At 38.4% G+C, this 18917-nt stretch overlaps 3 protein-coding genes and 1 long non-coding RNA gene across 9 annotated transcripts; 2 read left to right on the top strand and 2 right to left on the bottom strand.

Moving 5' to 3' along the window:
* Nucleotides 1-11: 11 nt before the first annotated feature.
* LOC103969866 (uncharacterized) lies at nucleotides 12-1562 on the bottom strand. The gene has a single exon (XM_009383505.2). The coding sequence runs from the start codon at nucleotides 1560-1562 to the stop codon at nucleotides 12-14; it is 1551 nt and encodes a 516-aa protein (XP_009381780.2).
* Nucleotides 1563-2594: 1032 nt separating this feature from the next.
* Nucleotides 2595-12859, top strand: LOC135596119 (uncharacterized). Of its 5 annotated transcripts, none has more exons than XM_065087936.1 (14): nucleotides 2595-2795; nucleotides 2882-3125; nucleotides 3238-3330; nucleotides 3480-3570; nucleotides 4422-4488; nucleotides 5753-5795; nucleotides 6754-6925; nucleotides 7103-7201; nucleotides 8109-8177; nucleotides 9906-10044; nucleotides 10866-11064; nucleotides 11184-11317; nucleotides 11411-11438; nucleotides 12448-12859. In XM_065087936.1, exons 1-14 carry the CDS (start codon nucleotides 2631-2633, stop codon nucleotides 12639-12641), a joined length of 1737 nt encoding a protein of 578 aa, XP_064944008.1. In that variant the 5' UTR covers nucleotides 2595-2630; the 3' UTR covers nucleotides 12642-12859. The 5 variants fall into 5 exon arrangements, with proteins under 5 accessions (XP_064944008.1, XP_064944007.1, XP_064944005.1 ...); XM_065087935.1 differs by having other exon boundaries at nucleotides 11411-11441; XM_065087933.1 differs by having other exon boundaries at nucleotides 11411-11441; nucleotides 12445-12859.
* A 1578-nt stretch (nucleotides 12860-14437) lies between these two features.
* LOC135596122 (uncharacterized) lies at nucleotides 14438-18661 on the bottom strand. 2 transcript variants are annotated; one of them, XR_010480806.1, is made up of 3 exons: nucleotides 18445-18661; nucleotides 18202-18359; nucleotides 14438-15921 (listed from the first exon to the last, which is right to left on the bottom strand). It is a non-coding gene; the product is annotated as an uncharacterized LOC135596122 (long non-coding RNA). The 2 variants fall into 2 exon arrangements; XR_010480805.1 differs by lacking the exon at nucleotides 18445-18661 and having other exon boundaries at nucleotides 18202-18438.
* LOC135596121 (probable xyloglucan endotransglucosylase/hydrolase protein 25) lies at nucleotides 14938-16080 on the top strand. The gene is made up of 3 exons (XM_065087940.1): nucleotides 14938-15192; nucleotides 15293-15486; nucleotides 15574-16080. The coding sequence occupies exons 1-3, from the start codon at nucleotides 14938-14940 to the stop codon at nucleotides 15923-15925; spliced, it is 801 nt and encodes a 266-aa protein (XP_064944012.1). The 3' UTR covers nucleotides 15926-16080.
* Nucleotides 18662-18917: the final 256 nt, after the last annotated feature.

The following is an 18917-nucleotide window of genomic DNA, read 5'->3' as shown; positions in this document are numbered from 1 at the left end:
ACCGAGTTGTTCTACTGTCTTTGACTAGTTTGACCCTCCGGGTCTTGCATGGACATGACGGTCTCAAACGCTCCGACCAGAGCACTCACGTTGCTCTTCTTCCTCTCCAACAGTTTGCATCTCGTCTCCTCGATCACGTCGTTGCTCATCTGCGCCTCCTTCTTCTTCCCCTGCATCGCCGCGGGCTTCTTGGACGCCGCTACCGCCGGCGACGACTCCACTGCTTTCTCATTTGCAGCCTTACAAATTTCCTCTGCGTCAACTTCTACGTTCTCGGTGATGGTCAATTCTGCCACCACACTCTTGTCCTCCTCTGCGTCATCTTGTGTGTTTTCAGTCTCACACTGTTCACCTCGAGGCTCTTCGATGGTCTCGGTTGCCGATTTCTCTTCCGAGATTTGCAGGAGCTCCTCGTTGGCATGATGATGCACATTGATCTCTTCATGATGGTCACCATGTCCATCATCATTCACTGTGGGCTCAGGTTCTTGCCTCGGAGACCTTGGTTCCTGTAGGTCAGGTTTTTCCTCGACGATGTCGTTGGTCTCGTTGAGATCTTCATGCTCTTTGACATCGATTTCTGCCTCCTTTTGATCTTGCTCTGCTGTAACAGTCGGTTCAGGTTCGTGCTCCCCGGCGTGGATTTGCGCCTCTGCTTGATGTTGCTCAACGACTGGTTTATGTTCGTGCTCTTCAACAGGAATGACTGGCCCGGGTTCGTGTTCCTCAACGTGGATTTGTGCCTCTGTTTGATCTTGCTCAACGACTGGTTCATGTTCGTGTTCCTCAACAGGAATGATTGGCCCGGTTTCGTGTTCCTCAATGTGGATTTGTGCCTCCTTATGCTCCTGCTCTGTAACACCTAGTTTTTCATCCGTACTTGCAGTAGTCATCCTGGTTTCCTTTCTCATGGAGATGACACTCCCTGGGCTTCTTGCCGTTACAGATGGTTGAGTCCGCCCGACACCGTGAGTTCTTGCTTCTTTGTCTGTAGCACTGGCTGGCTTCGAAAATCCTGCAGCTCGTGGCATGGAGGAGGAGGAGGAGGCCCTGATCGATGGTCTCTCTTTGACGGTGTTCGTCGCGGGCATTTTGTGTGGCTGGAGGGAAGGCGACGGAGGCTTCTCCTGCGGCTTTTTTGCCAGCAGGCGCGGCTTGGTGACATTGGCAACGCCACCAGATGGCTGCTGGGGAAGGCTCTTGTCTCTTTTGGTGCTGTCACTGCTCGATCTGATCAATGCCTTGCGCTGTGGTGGATGAGTCTCTCTTTCAGGGGAGCTCGGGACCGATGATTTGGAGGTTCTTCGATTCTCTCTTTCAGGAGAGCTCGGGACCGATAATTGTCCCGATGATTTGGAGGTTCTTCGAATCTCTCTTTCAGGAGAGCTCGGGACCGATGATGGTCTCGATGATTTGGAGGTTCTTCGAATCTCTCTTTCAGGAGAGCTCGGGACCGATGATTTAGAGGTTCGTAGCCGGCGCGAGTCACCGGTGATGCTGTGAGCTGAAGAGACCAGCTTGCTCTTTTCTTTGAGGGGAGTGCTTGGCTTGGATGTAGCCATGGCTACCGAATGCATCATGATGAGAAACAAAAGATTAGAAATGTGAATGAGCATTGTTTGTGCTCGACTTCAAACAAATAGAAAAAATTATCACAAAATTTCTTTGGTCAGATTCGGACACAATCATGATAACGATGAGAAGGATCACTTGTATCATCAAATTCTTGGACTTCAGTTACAAGAAAACTGCAGTAATAAGAGGAACAGAAAGATTTAACATGGTGAATAAACCTTTACCTTGACAGGATCAATCAATAATACATGGATCTCTCAGAATCATGCATGCCTCCTATTTCTTTCTCACAACTCAGATGCAATTTTATTTCAGCAGGTGGTGGCAATGGTTTTTGAGGCCTACAGAGGAGTAGGGAGAGAGAGAGCGAGAGAGGGGAGGAGAGAAGAAGTCGGGTTTCCCAGCACCGTGTTCTTCTACTTCGGGGAGGGAAAGACCAGGTCATGTTTGAAGCAGTTTGTGAGGTGAAAGCTTATACTTAGATGTGTAGTTAGAGAAGATTAGCTAACCAGCCATGAAGGTATTACGTGTCTCAAGCTATCAGATTTTATGGGTCCCCCAAGCAGAACATCTCACAATTTTATTTTAATGTGCATATATATATATATATATGTCAATTTAAGTATATCGAATTGTCGATGGTTGGTATAATAACATAAAAAAAATTAATTCATAATAGAATTAACTTTTTATTTTTAGTTACTAAGATTTTCGAATTCATTTTATAACAAAGAGAAACGATTGGAGTCACGACGCAGACACGGGGATGTCGAAGGGAGGGGAAGGGACCGTCCTCCTTATCACGATTGAATCACCCAGGAAATGGATGATGACTTTTCATGGGTCCCGGTTTTTCTAATCGGACCTGGGCCGAACTCGAACCCGATGAAAGGGTTATGTAAGACAAACCCGACCCAATATGATCGATCCATTTGTTGGGTACAAGCCCGTTAATCTTGAGTCGCGGATCCTAAAGCATCGGGTCGGGCGCGTAGCTCTTAAAACCCTATCATTGTCGACCGACCACAAGAACCCACCTCTTTCTCGTCGAAGCCATGGGCGACGCCCCGGGGGAAGCTTCCACCTCCTCCGTCATCAGAGACGGAGCCGTCTCCGGTGTGCTTCCGGAGACCGCGGTCTTCGCCGTCCACTACCCCGGCTACCCTTCATCAACCGCTCGCGCCATCGAGACACTTGGCGGCCTCCCCGAGATCGCTAAGGTTCTTGTTGCCCTTAAAGATTTGATCTGTCCTTGTTTCCTTTTGCCTATGATGGCTCAAAGAATGTTAGCTTTTCCTTTCGATAGGTTAGGAGTTCGGAGACCGGGAATTTGGAGCTTCGTTTCCGCCCCGAGGACCCTTACTCCCACCCCGCCTTCGGTGAACTCCGGTCCTCGACCGGTCTTCTCCTCAGACTCTGCAAACCTAGGGGAGGAGAACATGCATCCCGAGGCGGAGCCTGTGAAGGCGGACACAGCGCGGAGCCTCCGCCAGCAGAGAGCCTGTCAGCGGAGGTCGTTGCACGGGTGAACCATGCATACCATTTTGAAGGTGGGCCTGGCTCTGGTTCTGCCCATTACCTGTTTGTCCCAGAAAAAAGGGCCTTTGCTCTTCCTTCTTTTATGGTGTTTATGCTTAACAGTTGTGTTGGACTATGCCCCAGGAATGGTGGACTACCAGCATGTTCTTGGCGTCCATGCTGCAGAGGCGAGAAGAAAGAAGAGACCTTGGGCGCCGGATGAAGCATCAGACCCAGGTACTGGTACTTTGGTGTTTCTGGATTTTACCTCATGATTGTTCCTGGAACCATAGTTTGAACGCGTGCATTCAGTTTTATTTTTAATATCAAGAACTTTCTGATGCTATGCTCTTTGATAATAAACCATTCATCTTTTTGATGTGCAGAAAATGCTGGCACTATGGACATGGATGGAGCAGATGTAATGATGATGGTGCCACCACTCTTCTCATTGAAGGATAGACCGGAGAAAATCGTGTAAGATGTTTTAATTGTGTTGTGGTAATATCTTATCATTTTAATGTTTAATTCACCAGTTGATCAGGGAACTACTTATGAGCTTAAGAAGGAATGAATTACTCCATTCCATATTGTTTTCCTGTATGTGGCACTTTCCATATTTTATAGCTGCTATGGCAACATGATCACGAATTTTTAATTGGCATTGACCCTGTCTTTTCTTTTTTTAAATTTTCTTCTTGGCATACAAATTTCCTTCTTCTTTAATCCATACTATCATCCTGTACTTGTCATCCAGGACATAGATGAATTTCACATCTTTAGTATGTTTGTCCTTGCAGTTATTCAAACATCATTCACCTTCTAGAAATTTTTTGTTAATTTATATGAATGAAATACCCTTAACTATTTTAATTGCTACGATTTCATCTGCCTTTAGGTGCAAGTACTGTCTTCCCATTGACACCAATGTTCAAATTCATTCTGTTTCTTCTATTGGCATCTCTGATGGCGTTCCCAATTCATGTCTATCTTTGCATAAAAGAAACTTGTTATCACTGACATGCTAAAGTGGAGACATTGAAGACACATTAGTGATTTAATGGAGTGTGGATCAACATACCGAATATGCATACAATACATCTTGAAAATCTCAGACTTGAGACAGAGTTATGTTTTGATAGTTACTTATAATTTTAAAGGTTATTTTTTTTCCATTTTCATCAAGGCTTTGTGTTTTTTTTAATGGTTGTGGTGATTTTCATCATTGTTATGATTATTGAGAATTTTCTGTAGTTGTCTACTTATCTATTTATCAAGTTATATATCCACATTCACCATGTGTTCTTTCTATCTATTCATGTATATAGGCTTAACCCACCAGCAAATTTGTTCTCAAAAAACATTCAAAGAGGAGTCATGGAGCACAAGTGGGAGGTATCTTCAATTAGCATTTAGTTCCTTTTCATGCATTTTTTTCCCTTTTTTTGTCTAACACTGTTTCCTCTTTTTTTGGATTGGAAGGTCGGATAGTTAGGAAACATGCACAAAAGTTTAGTGTTGCCAAGATAGGAAGTTGAGATGGATGAGTCTAGTAGGAAAGAAAAAGATAAGAACCATTAGCAATCTGGTGTACTACGATAAAAAGGATGACCCACTGCTCCACAACCTTACCCCTATAAGTGTAGAGACTATTTTGTTACTTGAAACTTGATCATCTAGGTTGCAAAGAAGCATCCTTTCTATTGTACCAAGACTCTCTCTATAACTATGTTAATTTGATATACAATAAAATAAGGGAATACTATTTAAATGGTGTTAACATGCTCTATGAAGCCTATTGATGCCTTAGTTTTAAGTCAACTAGAGTTAATGATGGAGGGGAGGTGAAGAGAGACCCACAAAGACTTTATTGGAAACACGAAAAAGAGATTTGATTGCTCTAAATTTGACTAATGATATTGCTGTAAGTGGCAGGAAAAGATCTATGTAACCAACCTAAGTAGTTGAGATATATCTTGTTGTTGTTGTTGTTATAGTAGTAGTAGTGGTAGTACATCTCTAACTGAAAAGAAGTCATCAAACTCACAAAAATAACCACTGCATCTCTATGAAGGTGCACTAAGATGTCCCTGCAATATGAACTGAAAATCTCCGTCATCAAACTCACAAAAATAACCACTACATCACAAAAATACTAAGACATGTCACCAGTGAGCATGTTATGACAAGTAATACATAAGACAATACCAAGGCTAACAAACACAGCCAGCTGCAATAAGTCATTTTAGAACAAGAAATACACCCATTTTTGAGAAGGATAAAATTTGACAACTACTGTGCCACTGACAAAGAGTCACATACAACTCATATCCTGTAAATTAGACATTTACCCTGTGATTGCCAATGAGAAGATATTTAAAAAGGTTTTCCTATTGTGCGAGTTTTATATGTTATATCTTACAAATAGATGCATGCATTTCTTGATGTATAGTTTCTTATTGTCTTCCTGTTGGAGATATTGGCTGTTTATCAACTGTAAATGTAGTGGAGTTCATTGTTGTCAAGTTGCTAAATCTTTTCTATGTTAAATAGCTGTCAAATTTTGTGTAACTTAGGAACTTAGATCTTTCATATTTTATGCATAGTGCCTGCTTATGAGAAAATAATGCCAATTGGCCTCGTGTTTTTTGCATTGCAGATAAACATTGAGCGGTGCCTTGCAATACCTTTCGACATAGAAAATATCCTTGTTGGCCTTATTTCCCTTAAGCCTTCATATGAGCTTGTTGTATCATTTTTTCCATTAATAATGTTATCAATTAATTTGAGAATAATTCTCATAGAAATTGTTTGAGCCATTCTACTTTTGCCAACCAACAAGGAAAATTTTCTTCTCAATTTGTATTGTTTAGTAAATAGTTTAAACAAACACTTAATTAGGCAGGAATATTCATCTAAGCTTTAGGATGGTGAATAAATTGAATCTATAGGGTTGTTCTATCGAATCACAAACTTACAATGGATAAGCATGATTAATATTTCTTGAGATTTATCACTCCCTAAAGAGGTCAAAAGTTCATTCTTTTCTTGGCATTGTCCTTTGTTCCAGAAGGCATAAAATTGCAATTAGGATTTATTGTTTTCACTCTCCTCCTTTACAGTCTCAAAAGCATCGTATGATTAACAGCTTAAATGATGATTTATTGTTTCTTGGAAATTTGCCTTCAAATAAGTTTTACATATGTACAACCATATTTATTATTTTTGTCAGTGACCACATAAAGGCTTGATTCAAGTCATCCTCCCTATGATCATTAATGGTTTTCCATTTTCCTGACGTTTACTGGTCATCTGAACACTTTTTATGTTAACTTAGACAGATTGCTTTTAAATTTTGCTTCTAAATTAGGCTTCTGGTTGTTGATAGTTTCCATCTAGGTTATAGAAATCTTATGATAAAAAAGGTTCTAACATTGAGCTCAATAGCTATATACTGATGAAGCTACAAGTAACAGCTTAGAATGATGTGAGTTTTGTAATCTGGTTGTAGTATTTCTAATAGATTACTTTAGCTTAGATAAGTATGAAATGGTAATAATATACATGTTATATCTGAAATGTAGCAAGTTCTGCTTTGTTTTTTTTTCTACAACTTCCATTTCTCGAGTTCTTGTTATTTGTGGAACTTAAGGTACATAAGAATTCCTGAAAAGTTCAACTGGGAAGATCACATTTCAAGAGACAATCCTGAATGGGAGTGGCAAGTTGCTGTATCAAAACTTTTTGATGAAAAACCCATATGGCCCAGATGGTCGTTTCATGAGCGCTTGCTGGATGATGGCCAGCAGGTCTCTGAAAACCAGCTGAAAAGGTCTTTCTATTCCTTTTTTTAAGAATTTTATTCACAACAGAATTTTAAATAATTAGTTGACAAGTTGTTCTCAAAGTTTGTGTTGGTTTACTCTGTTATCTTTATATACTTTCTTTGCTTCCTGTTTCCAATGTCATATGTTCTTAAATTCATGTTCATGCTATCTTGTTTGTTCAGGCTTCTTTTTAGAGCTGGATACTACTTTTCTACTGGACCATATGGTCGTTTCTGGGTCAGGAAAGGTTATGATCCTCGCACTGATCCTGAGTCACGCATGTAAGAAATTACGCTTACATATGTTGTGTATGCTTGTCTTTCTGTGAGGATATTCTAGTAGTCTGCAAGATGCTTTCTGGTGCACTTAGAAGGTTTCCATATGTTACAACTGAAGGACTATGGTGATATAGCTTTACATTTTTTCACTCTACAGTGTTTATCGGTCATTCATAAGTATGGTGTGGTAGATTTGTTGACCACATAAGTATGGTGTGGTAGATTTGTCGACCCTAAGATTGATTATCCCATAATATGTCTTGTCTGTTCATCTTTCCATTGCTTTTATATTATTTTACTTGTGATTTAGCTGATATTCCATGTGGGATCAGAAATTTAATTTAGAACTTTTCTGTGACCAGCTAATGCACATCATTATAAGTAATGTGTAATGTTCTCCTGATTCCTGAGTACAAGCATTTGATTGTTACGAGCATGCTATTGATTCATGGTCTAATTTTTTGACATGTTTTGGTTCATTTATTGTGCTGCCTTCTACTATTGTTTTTCAACTACTACACTTTTTTTGCTAATCATTTATAGTTTGTCCCTTCCCCATCTAATTGCATCGTTGCATACTTCAGAAGCATACCTATTTGCATATTTGTATCATCTGTTTTCACAAGCATATTGTTTTGTTAATATAATAACAAATTGCAGCTTCAGTTATATACATATTGTAGTATAGAACTTGTACATTATATTTGACATGAAAACCCTTTTTCTGGTAAATATTTTTATCATTATGAAATGCTAGCCTTCTTTCACTTGGATTTGTTGAATGAAATAAAAAGACATTATAATTTTATCCTGAAAATTCATGTGAAGTCCAAATTATATATATATTTTTGCAACCTGGTTGAAGTGATATATATTTCCTTTTAACATGCTCTAAAATGTCTTTAAACAGATTCCAAAAGGTTGATTTCCGAGTGCCACCTCAATTAAGAAATCTTGAGGATAAGATTGCAAAGACTGAGTGAGTTTTAACTGTTTCCTGTATATCCTAGTTTATAATTAGTAGCTGTATATCATGCTATTTTTTTATACTTTCATTTTTCTTTACAGAAAAAAAATTATATAATTTCAAACAAGGAAATATCTATCTAATGTTGTAGGCATTCAAGTACATTCTGCTTAATTTGGTGATGGTGAAGATGGGTAAATTGTGATTTATCAAAATGAGATTTCTAGCTATTTTCTATATGGAGGGTTGAAAATTAAAGTGTATACAAAAGCATGCATTTATATAGACTTTCAAAGGTTACACATCCTTATGTTATTTATCAACCACTGTGTAATGAACTGAATTGAGTTCTGATTCCATCCTTATGTTACTTATCTGAGTAGCAACATTTCTGAAATGTCCTGTAATTCTTTCTGGTTAAGACTTAAGACTTAAAAATTACAGCAGCCTGATACTTTTCCTGTTCTATTTACAAGAGATTTACCTGTGAAGAGCTTGCTGATATTATATAACCTTAGGATCTCTTTGCAGATTCTCTTAGTGACAAGGCAGTGAAAGAATGTATATAATATGGATTCAATACTACTTTGTCAGTAAATGCTTTCAGATTGCTGTCAAACAATTTTTTTAGCTGAGGAATCACGAGTTTGCAGCTTCATGTTGATAGCAAACCACAACATGAAGGCACGTCTAGGGACTTTAAGTCGTACAATCTTATGCCACCATAACTTGGGAGATATCCTTCATATGTAATTTTAAGAGATTTAAATAATGATTTTATTTGTGTAAATATTAATATGCATTTAAAAGCATACATTGATAGTAAGTGTGCTATCTGATGGTAATTGCAAATTTGCAAATTTAAGTCAAATATGTTATATACGGTAGCATATATTTGTAAATGATGTTATGTATGGTTGTACATATAGTCTTATACATGGATGTTGTATAGGTGAACACTAATGATACACGTGAAATGAGGTTATATATCGTATATACACATGAAATATGACTACATTGACTATGAATATCTATGATACCGACCAACATCTGTGTATCTAAAAAATATGTGTATATGTTAAGATGTCTTTGATGTTTCTTATCTTTATGAGCAATAGAAACTTGAACTGTTGTAAACCAACTTTAAAGCTTTTGACTAGGTAAGTGTGACAGCTAGACTACAGTAACCTCTATCAATATTAACTACTCGCAAAACTTTATATCTACTAAAATAGTAATGACTTATTCTGTAGTGATATTTTTTTGTCATTTTTTCATGTATCGTATATATTGCAACTTAGACCTATATCTAAAAGATCGTCAAATCTCTTGCCTTAGAAAAGAAGGAAAATTTTATTGGATATCATATATATGCAAATTTGTGGAAAGTTTATTAACTTCTGATAGCTAGATAAGGGAGTGACTGGCCGATGTCAAGTTTAATATAATGCTTCAACTGTGTGCTTGATGCCTTGAGTTGGTTAGATTATTGAACAAATAAAATCTCATTTCCTAGATAAAAAAGACTTGCAATTTACAAATACTAGCAATACTGGAACCCGTTTCCTTTCTAATTTTCATGGCTGAAGATTACCAAGAGTTCATTGCATCCATCATACTTGTTTGGTTAATTTATTTAATTTGATGAAACATCTTTTTCTTTGATTCTAATTACCTAAGCTTGAATATGTTCCAGTTCTTATAACTTCCGCTACTCGTACTGCTTTGTTTTGCCAACAGGTTAAAGCAGACTCAGAAGGAGCTCTGTCACTTTAAAGTATGGCCGTCTAAGAGTTTTATTTGCTTACAACTTTTTGAACTAGATGATGACTTTATTCAGCAAGAAATTAGAAAACCTACGAGGCAGACAGCCTGTTCAGTAAGTTCTGGCATTTTTCATGTTGAGTGGTTATCTGTTTGTACACGCTGATGGCTGTGAATTTGTTATTCTTCAAAGAGCTGTAATTTGGTGGTACTTTAGATTTAAATTGATTCAGTTCATCCTATTTAATGCTGGCTCATACTAAGAGACCCAGATCATCTTGATTGAGCATAATGTTATATACGCTTATCTAAATATATAGTTTGTGATTTTGTGACATGCAACTACATGTATTTAATGTCAGTAGGGACATGTCAAATTGCTGTCATGATTTCATTTTAAATTATCAATGGCTTTTGTTTTTAGTTTCCATGTCCTTGTAGGTATTTGTTGTTGAACTCCCATATTTTCAATTTTTCTTTCACAACACATGATGCTAGTAGAGTTGCAGTCAACATAAGTTGGTAAATGATAATACATGGGCTATGTTTTCTAGTTAGGGAAAGATGCTGCCTCTTCATCTGTGTCATAGCATCCTATCCAGCTAACTATGCCATCTGGCACCTGGAAAAAATCAATTTTCGGTTTTGACATATGGGCATACCCATGCGGGGTTTTGGGACTGGTAATGTATGCAGCCTTACCTCTGAATATAGAGAGGTTACCGTTGTACTAAGGCCCACCCTCGCCTCTTTGATATATGAATAGACATGATAATCTGTTGTCCGCTTTTGTAATTCATTCACTGTAAAGGCTGGTGTTGCTTCTAGTGGTCATACATCTTGTTTGTGTCAAAATTGAGAATTTAGCATCTCAAATACTGCATTTTTTTTGGAACCTTTTTTCCATGCATAATCACCTAACTAATTTGTTTGTAGCACACAACAGGTTGGTTCTCTGGGGCCATTCTTAGAACCCTGAGATTGCATGTGAGTATTAGGTTTCTGTCGCTATATCCTAATGATGCTGCAAAGCAGCTGACAAATTATACCCGTGAGCTCTTTGAGAGGTCCAAGAAAAATGGAGCCTTAAGCAGACTTCAAAAATCTGAAAAGGAAGATCAACTTGTAAACAGAGGTTGTTTTCATAACCTTCCATTGTATTGAGACCTTACCTAGCTGATCATAGCAATGCAGATATATGCCATATTTTACTGATTTGTGATGGAACATTGGATCCTAATTTGTTATCTGCAGATACTACTTGTTCTGCTGAGGTGACGTCTATTCAATCTAATGAACATGGACATATGGATCCAGACAGGACAGATAACTGTGAGATTGAGGATGAAGAAGAGGAAGAGGAATTGGATGGATATGAATCCCCACCTGTAATATATTAAGTCTTAACTTATTTATTCTCTGTAAATTTCTCTTTGGTCTTAGTTTTTCAATTAACTTTGGCTTGTCTTTTCCCTCTGTAGGCATGCGAAGATGGGTTTTTTCCTGATGGTGGTACCTCCTGTATCCTTCAAGCTCTTTTGTATCTCACATATAGAATCATTTTACCTGACCAAAGTTTTTTAACAACCTTTTTTATTATTCCAGTAGAATAATGTTTGTCAATGAGAGTTGAACTAGATGTGGTTTATGCTTCAATCTTTTCTTTCTAATGTAGATCAATGCTTGCATATTTCTATGATCATGTTACGTGTCCCTACATGACTAGGGTTAGCTAGCACTGCTAGTTACACGTTGTTAGATCTGAAATTATATTTGTAGATAAGGCATAACCAGCTTATATAAACACTACACGTCTATATTTGCAGCATCACTTCAATTGATTGGTATGCCATGAGCAAAATTTCACGATGCTTACTAAGATACAGTTTGTGATTGGATTGAGTCACATGTGCAACATATAACCGGCATGGTTCTAATTTGAAAGTACCACGATAACTATGTCATAATTTGGGATTTCTTCTCTGCTGTCGTGCTGTCTCCTTAAAGCTATTTATGGTGCAGATGAATTGTTATATTATGGATATAAGTTTATAGATTTCTGTCACAGCTGTTCTCATCTAGTATGCTATCTGAAACCTCATCTTAAACCATTCTGCGGCACCAGTCACATTTCTGAATTTAGAAAATCAAGTTACTTTAATTGTGTTTTTGTAGTGTTGAAAACAAGATGGACAAATTCATTAGATGTAATAAATAAACTTAGGTAAATATAAACCTGTGCTTTTTATGGACCTTGTTGTGTGGTTATACAAACATATTTTATACTTAAAATAAACTGCCATTGGAAGATACGAAAAAATATCAGGTTTATGATTCAGTTCATTTTTTCATATGTATGACATGTTAATATATACGTGTATGTGCATGTCTTCCTTTACTTGGTGTTCTGCGAGCACAAAAAATGATGTTTTCTTGTGGGATGTTGTAAGGTTTCTACTGCTTTGGCATCTTTATAATGCCGATTATGAGGATAAGGAATTTCCTGTATATGAAGCAGGTAACCTGGGAGAGCAGATATCGAATGATTACCTGGAGGAGCTCCTACGGGGATTCCCATTTAACAAAGAATCCAAGGATCGGCGACCTGATGATGCCGCAGGTGCCGGCGACAGTGATGGTGAATACCAGATCTTCGAACAAGACAGTGATGACAATGAAAATTTCCTCGATGATGATGACGGTTTCTCTTAACACCGTCAAGTAAGCAGGTGTCAGCACATGTAGATCCATGTAGTTCTTTGAATGAACTTATTCTAGGCTTTCCAAAATGACTGATATATTTGGGCTAGCTGTCTTTGTTGGTTTATTGGAGAGTAATTATTATTTGCTATGCCCATGTTTAAAACTTTTCAATGTTGAAATTAATGTTATGACTTTGTGCCCTGAAATCAAAGACAACATTCTTGAAAGGTTGAATGAAACATGGAGTGGGTGCTGTGAAAAGTTATAAAGTGATACAAAAGGTTTTTGTCTTATAAAATACTAGCAATCTTGATGTAGTAGCAATTAGTGTAATAGTTATCTTGTGGCATTTCTTGAGCAGCCCTTTTTAAGTGATTGTGCAAGTGATGCTAGTAATGTTTCTGTCACTTGAACCAGCATAAAATTTCTTATCTGGTTTAATAAACTAGAATTACGTACTAACAAATTAGAGCATCCAAAATGGTTATAACTGTATTTGTGGCAAAAGACCATGAACCTTTTTGAAGTTGCCATGTCTCCTTAGCATTACTACTGAATCACCTAAAAATCTGAACATGTATCCTATTTTATTCTTCTTTATATTATTATATTTTATTCTATTTGAAGAATATTGGAGACAAAAACATTATTTTTATTATTAGTAGTAGTAGTAGAATTATTTTTATAAAAAAATTAATTTTATGAAATTCTTATAGCACCTTCATTTTCAAAAATTTTCACCAATACCTTTTCTTACATACAAAGATCATTTTGCAGTTCCATGGAACCTTTTCTTACATTATTTTGCGCTTCGTTTCCATCGCAAGAGGCGGCTAGAGGTTTACCTTGTCACATATTTAGTTGGAATTGCTTAAGTCATGAAATATTTTTACGTTATATATCCTTAAAGAGTCAACTTAGTTGCAACCTTGTATAGATCCCAAAGGAATTATAAAAGAAAAAATTGATTAGTTCGTGAACAAGCGATGAACAAGTCCCGACGTCCCGCAAAAAAGATAGCTTTACAAGCAATTCAACAAACGCTTAGTGTATAAAAGAGAAATGAGAAAATAAGAATTTTAGAAGGCAAATAAATAGTTGTAAGTCTACAAACGACTACTCACCCAGGTGCATTAGTAAGTTTTTGTAGACTTGATGCGCGAATTTGTGAATCCAATCAATATCCAACACTACGTCAAACCTCTATCCAACCTTGTATCACTTGGGATTTCTAAGGTACTATGATGGTGAAAATAGGTCGTGACATACAAAAACTGAACCATTCTGGAGCAATTTTGCTCATTATGATAAGAGATAGCTATGCAATTATGCAAACTGTTCTTGCTCATAATTTTCAAACAAAAACACACAAACAAGTCAAAACATGCTTCTAAACATATGTACAAATAAACAAAAACGATGAATGATCTATTAACGAAGGTGTCACAGGTATGTAACGATCATCCATGACAGCTTGAGCTAAAACGAGCAAGCGACGTAAGTGTAGGCGATTAGGGCTCGACCAATGACATATAGGCGTAGGCATGATCAACATGTGCAAGTGCGAAGGCAATCAACGACAAGTACGACCAAGGAAAAAATCATCATTTACAATGAAAAAAAACTATAATTTTTTTTTGAAAATGAGGATACTTTCTAAAAAATTCTCAAAATTAAATATATTTTTTAGGAATTTGCTATCAGCATCATCATTATGATTATAATTATTATTGACCAATGACAAAATCAATTTACGAAGAAAAAAAACTATTTTTTTTTTTGAAAACGAGGATACTTTCTAAAAATTTCTCAAAATTAAATATATTTTTTAAAAATTCGCTATCATCATCATCATAATGATAATAATAATAATTATCATCATCATTATTATTATGCACCTCCCCTTCACAGTCTCTTCCCCTCCGGATTCCAATCCTGCCCACCAAATGATCAAAGAAGACAGTCAACGCGTCCACTCAACCAACAGCTGGAGAACACCTCTGTCTCAAGCGCGTCCAATAAAGAACTGCATGGAGCATACTAATTAAGCTGCGTTACTCGCTGGCACTGCACCAACTTTAAGCAGCAGATCCCCATTGGACGTGCAATTGCAAGCTGGCCATGCGAAACCCCTCACCACCTTCTTTCCACAGGCACTCTCCAGTCCATTCCCAACCTATACCATGGCTTTCTCTTTCCTCTTCTCTTCCCCCTTTATAAACAGCTCCAAACCTCACTCATCCCATCACCCACTCTCCACTTCTCTTGCTTACAGCTACTACTGCTGCTACTTGTGTTGCTCACAATGGCGATGCGGTTTCTGCTGATAGCTTCCTCTTTGCTGGCCATCGCCGCCGCCGGCAACTTCGACCAGGAGTTCGACATCATCTGGGGCGACGGCCGCGCCAAGGTCCTCGAGAGCGGCCAGCTCCTCACCCTCACCCTCGACAAGGCCTCGGGCTCGGGATTCCAGTCGAAGAAGGAGTACCTCTTCGGCAAGATCGACATGCAGATCAAGCTCGTTCCGGGGAACTCCGCCGGCACCGTCACTGCCTACTATGTATGCCCCTCCTTGCCCTTCTCATCGTACATTCTCTTCTTCCTTCGTTCTGAATCTTCTGCAACTAAGTGTTCGACGCCGTGTCGCTTGATGCCTGCAGTTGTCCTCGCAAGGGCCGACGCATGACGAGATCGACTTCGAGTTCCTCGGAAATGTCAGCGGAGATCCCTACACCCTCCACACCAACGTGTTCGCCCAAGGGAAGGGGAACAGGGAGATGCAGTTCAAGCTCTGGTTTGATCCCACCGCGGACTTCCACACCTACACCATCCTCTGGAACCCTAGCCATATCATGTGAGTACCCCGCCGGTCCATGCTTTGCCCAGCTTCGTTCCGGTACGCCGTCGATGTCGATCTCACACTCTGTCGCCTCCTCTGCAGCTTCATGGTTGACCGCATCCCGATCAGAGACTTCAAGAACCTGGAATCGAGGGGCGTCGCGTTCCCCAAGAACCAGCCCATGAGGATCTACTCCAGCCTCTGGAACGCGGATGACTGGGCTACCAGAGGCGGCCTGGTCAAGACCGACTGGTCGCAGGCACCGTTCACGGCCTCATATAGAAGCTTCAGGGCCGACACTGTCCCCAGCAGCAGCGGGTGGTGGAGCCAAGAGCTGGACACCACAGGCCAAGAGAAGATGAATTGGGTGCAGAAGAACTACATGATCTACAACTACTGCAGCGACCTCAAGAGGTTCCCACAGGGCCTGCCTACAGAGTGCTCCTTTGCCTGATAGAAAAGAGAGAGAACAAATCTTGTTATTCTTTGATTCATTTATTTCATATGTTGGCTGCTGAAAGTATTCTGCTTGATACTACAAATTCAGAAGAAAACTACTACCTTACATGTTCCAGCACAGCTGCTATTATTATTATTATTATTTTTTCATCATGAATTTGACACTTAATTAATATGAATCCTATATGTTAGTACTAAAAAAAAATATCATTTTTAACATTTAAGTTTTTATAGACAAATCATTTCATCTTGATGAACAACAAATCAGCTAGAGCACAAATGAAGATTTTGAGAAGACCATCATTATCTGAAGACACTCAAAACAAATGCTCATCACTTCAGATCCCTAGTTCATACCTATAATGAAGGAAAAATTTTCCGAAAATATTCATATTGGAAGCAAGTTATCCATTGCCATTACATCTAAACAATCTTTTCAGATTAAAACCAGATAAACTTTTGGTTCTAATGTCTTGGACAGGATTGCACTCTTCAGTAACATCTTACCTTCACCATATAAAACACCTTAAGCACCATCTAAATGTGCATGATTTTGGATGACATCCACCTTTTCCTGAAGTAACAATATATGGTCTAAATCTAGCTGGCTGTAGTAGATGGAACTAACTGTTATCACTGATATGAAATTTGCAATGAATTGTCCATAAAGAACTTTGGAGGACTTGTATCAAGGCCTCTTAAGGCCAATCTCTTCCTACGAGCAGCAAATATGAGATGAATATGAAGATCAAGAAAGGTTGATTAGCTGTACATTTGTCAATGATAGCACAGGTTTGGATCTGAAATCTAAATACTAATACAAGGCTTTAAAAATGGAGGACATCTTCCTCCAAGGAATTTGTTTTTGCCCGCACTATCTGAAGCACAAATAGAGATTTTGAGAACAACATTATTACCTGAAGACACTCGAAACAAATGTTCATCGCTTCAGATCCCTAGTTCATATCTAACAATGAGGAAAGAATTTTCTGAAAATATTCATTTTGGAACAAGTTATCCATTGCCATTACATCTAAAAAATCCCTTCTAATTTAGTCTAGATAAAATTTTGGATCTAATATCTTGGACAGGAATGCACTCTTCATCAACATCTTACCTTCACAAAATAAAAGGCTTTAAACACCATCAAAATGCATATGATTGTGTGCATCCACCTTTTCTTATAGTAATAACTTATGGTATAATCTAGTTGGCTCTAGACAATGGAACTATCTTTTATCACTGATCCGAAATTTGCCATCAAATGTCCTTAAAGAACTTTGGAGAAATTGTATCACTAGGCCTCTATAGGCCAATTGCTCCTATGGGCAGCGGAGATGAGAAGAATACCAAGATCGAAGAAGCTTGGGGCAGCGGAGATGAGAAGAATACCAAGATTGAAGAAGCTTGATTAGCTGTAGCTGTCAATGATAGCACAGATTTGGAGTTCACTTATCATTATTCTTGCTTCCTACTCTTGTTGAGAACCTATATCAGATGAGTTCCAACATGAATTGACCTTTATACTAGGTTGAGCAACAAGGCAATGCCAATTAGGAAAATAAGGATAACACAAAAGGCATTAGCAGATTGAAATATCAATAGTAATATGAACTTCTAAAAACAGATAACGACATCTTCCTGCATCAATTTGAATGTCAGAAGCAGCTTGCTTGTCTACAGGCATCAAGCAGTGTGTCATACTAACATGTTTTGCACATACATGATGCATTTTTTCCCTTGATTCAGGCAGTGCAAAGGAAAGAAAAATTGTCATCCAGCAATAATCAAGACTATGATGAAAATGATGTCCGAGAGAGGTAGCAAATTTGTTACTTGTCCATTGCATGCAGAAATCTAATTAAAGTTCAGAGTAATAAAACAAAAAAATAGTGGGATAAATGTTCTATATGGTAACAGTTACATATATACAGATTCACATCTTTAATGTTACTAGCAATGAGCAATTTCCAAAGCACGAATCAGAACCATATTCGATATTCTTTGTCTCTAAATGATATGTTTGAAAACCTTTAATAGCACTATCTCCATGGTCAGATTTCCCTAACGATGTGACATGAACTTGGGAATCACATGAAGCGACCAAGATTGTTCTTGATATAATTGTCAGATCATCGAAGCAAGATCTTTAACGATAATTATGCAAGTAGAAACGAATTGCAAGAAGTGGTCGAGGGTAAGATTAGATACGCGAAACTGGAACCATCATTCCATTAGGTTAAGCAAGCAAAAGAAATCGAATCAAGAAACCTGCGGCGGCGAGGGACTCCACTTGATAGGAGGGGCACGGTGCGCGATTGGGGACTGCGGCTGTGAATGGACCTGTTGTTGGAAGATCTTAAGAAGGATCGGAGGCCACGGAAGGGGAGGGGCAAGACATGATCGAGGGTAATTTTAGATACTCGAAACTGAAACCATCATTCCATTAACCGCGGAGGAACAGTATCGAATCAAAGAAAAAGAGCGTGGAGGAACAGTATCGAATCAAGAAACCTGCGGCGGCGAGGGACTCCAGTTGGTCAGCGAGGCAGGTTGGGCGATCGGGGATTGTGGCCGTGAAAGGACCTGTTGTTGGAAGATTTCAAGAGGGATCGGAGGCGACGAGGGGGAGGGGCGAGCGGGTGAGCGAGATGAAACCATCGCTGGACGGAGGCGGTTATGGGAGGGGCGGTCGGTGGAAGGTTGAGCACGTGGTTATGGTCACCGCTTCTTCTGATAGCATTTTTTTTAAGGAATAAAATAATAATAAATAAGAATAAATAAAAAATAAAGACACAAAAATATAAAATGGATAAGAAGAAATGAGGATAATTTAATATTTTAATTGAATAATATATGCCAATAAACCTGTATAAAACGCCTTTTAATCCTCCTATGTATACAATTAAGCATTGCATTGGAGATTTATACTAACCCATGGAAAAGCCCACACAACCCGGTGGGCCCCAAATAAAGTTTATATATCT

The sequence above is a fragment of the Musa acuminata genome, chromosome BXJ1-10 (assembly GCF_036884655.1).
Source record: "Musa acuminata AAA Group cultivar baxijiao chromosome BXJ1-10, Cavendish_Baxijiao_AAA, whole genome shotgun sequence".
Classification (NCBI taxonomy): domain Eukaryota; kingdom Viridiplantae; phylum Streptophyta; class Magnoliopsida; order Zingiberales; family Musaceae; genus Musa; species Musa acuminata.
This window is presented reverse-complemented; position numbering and strand designations above follow the sequence as displayed.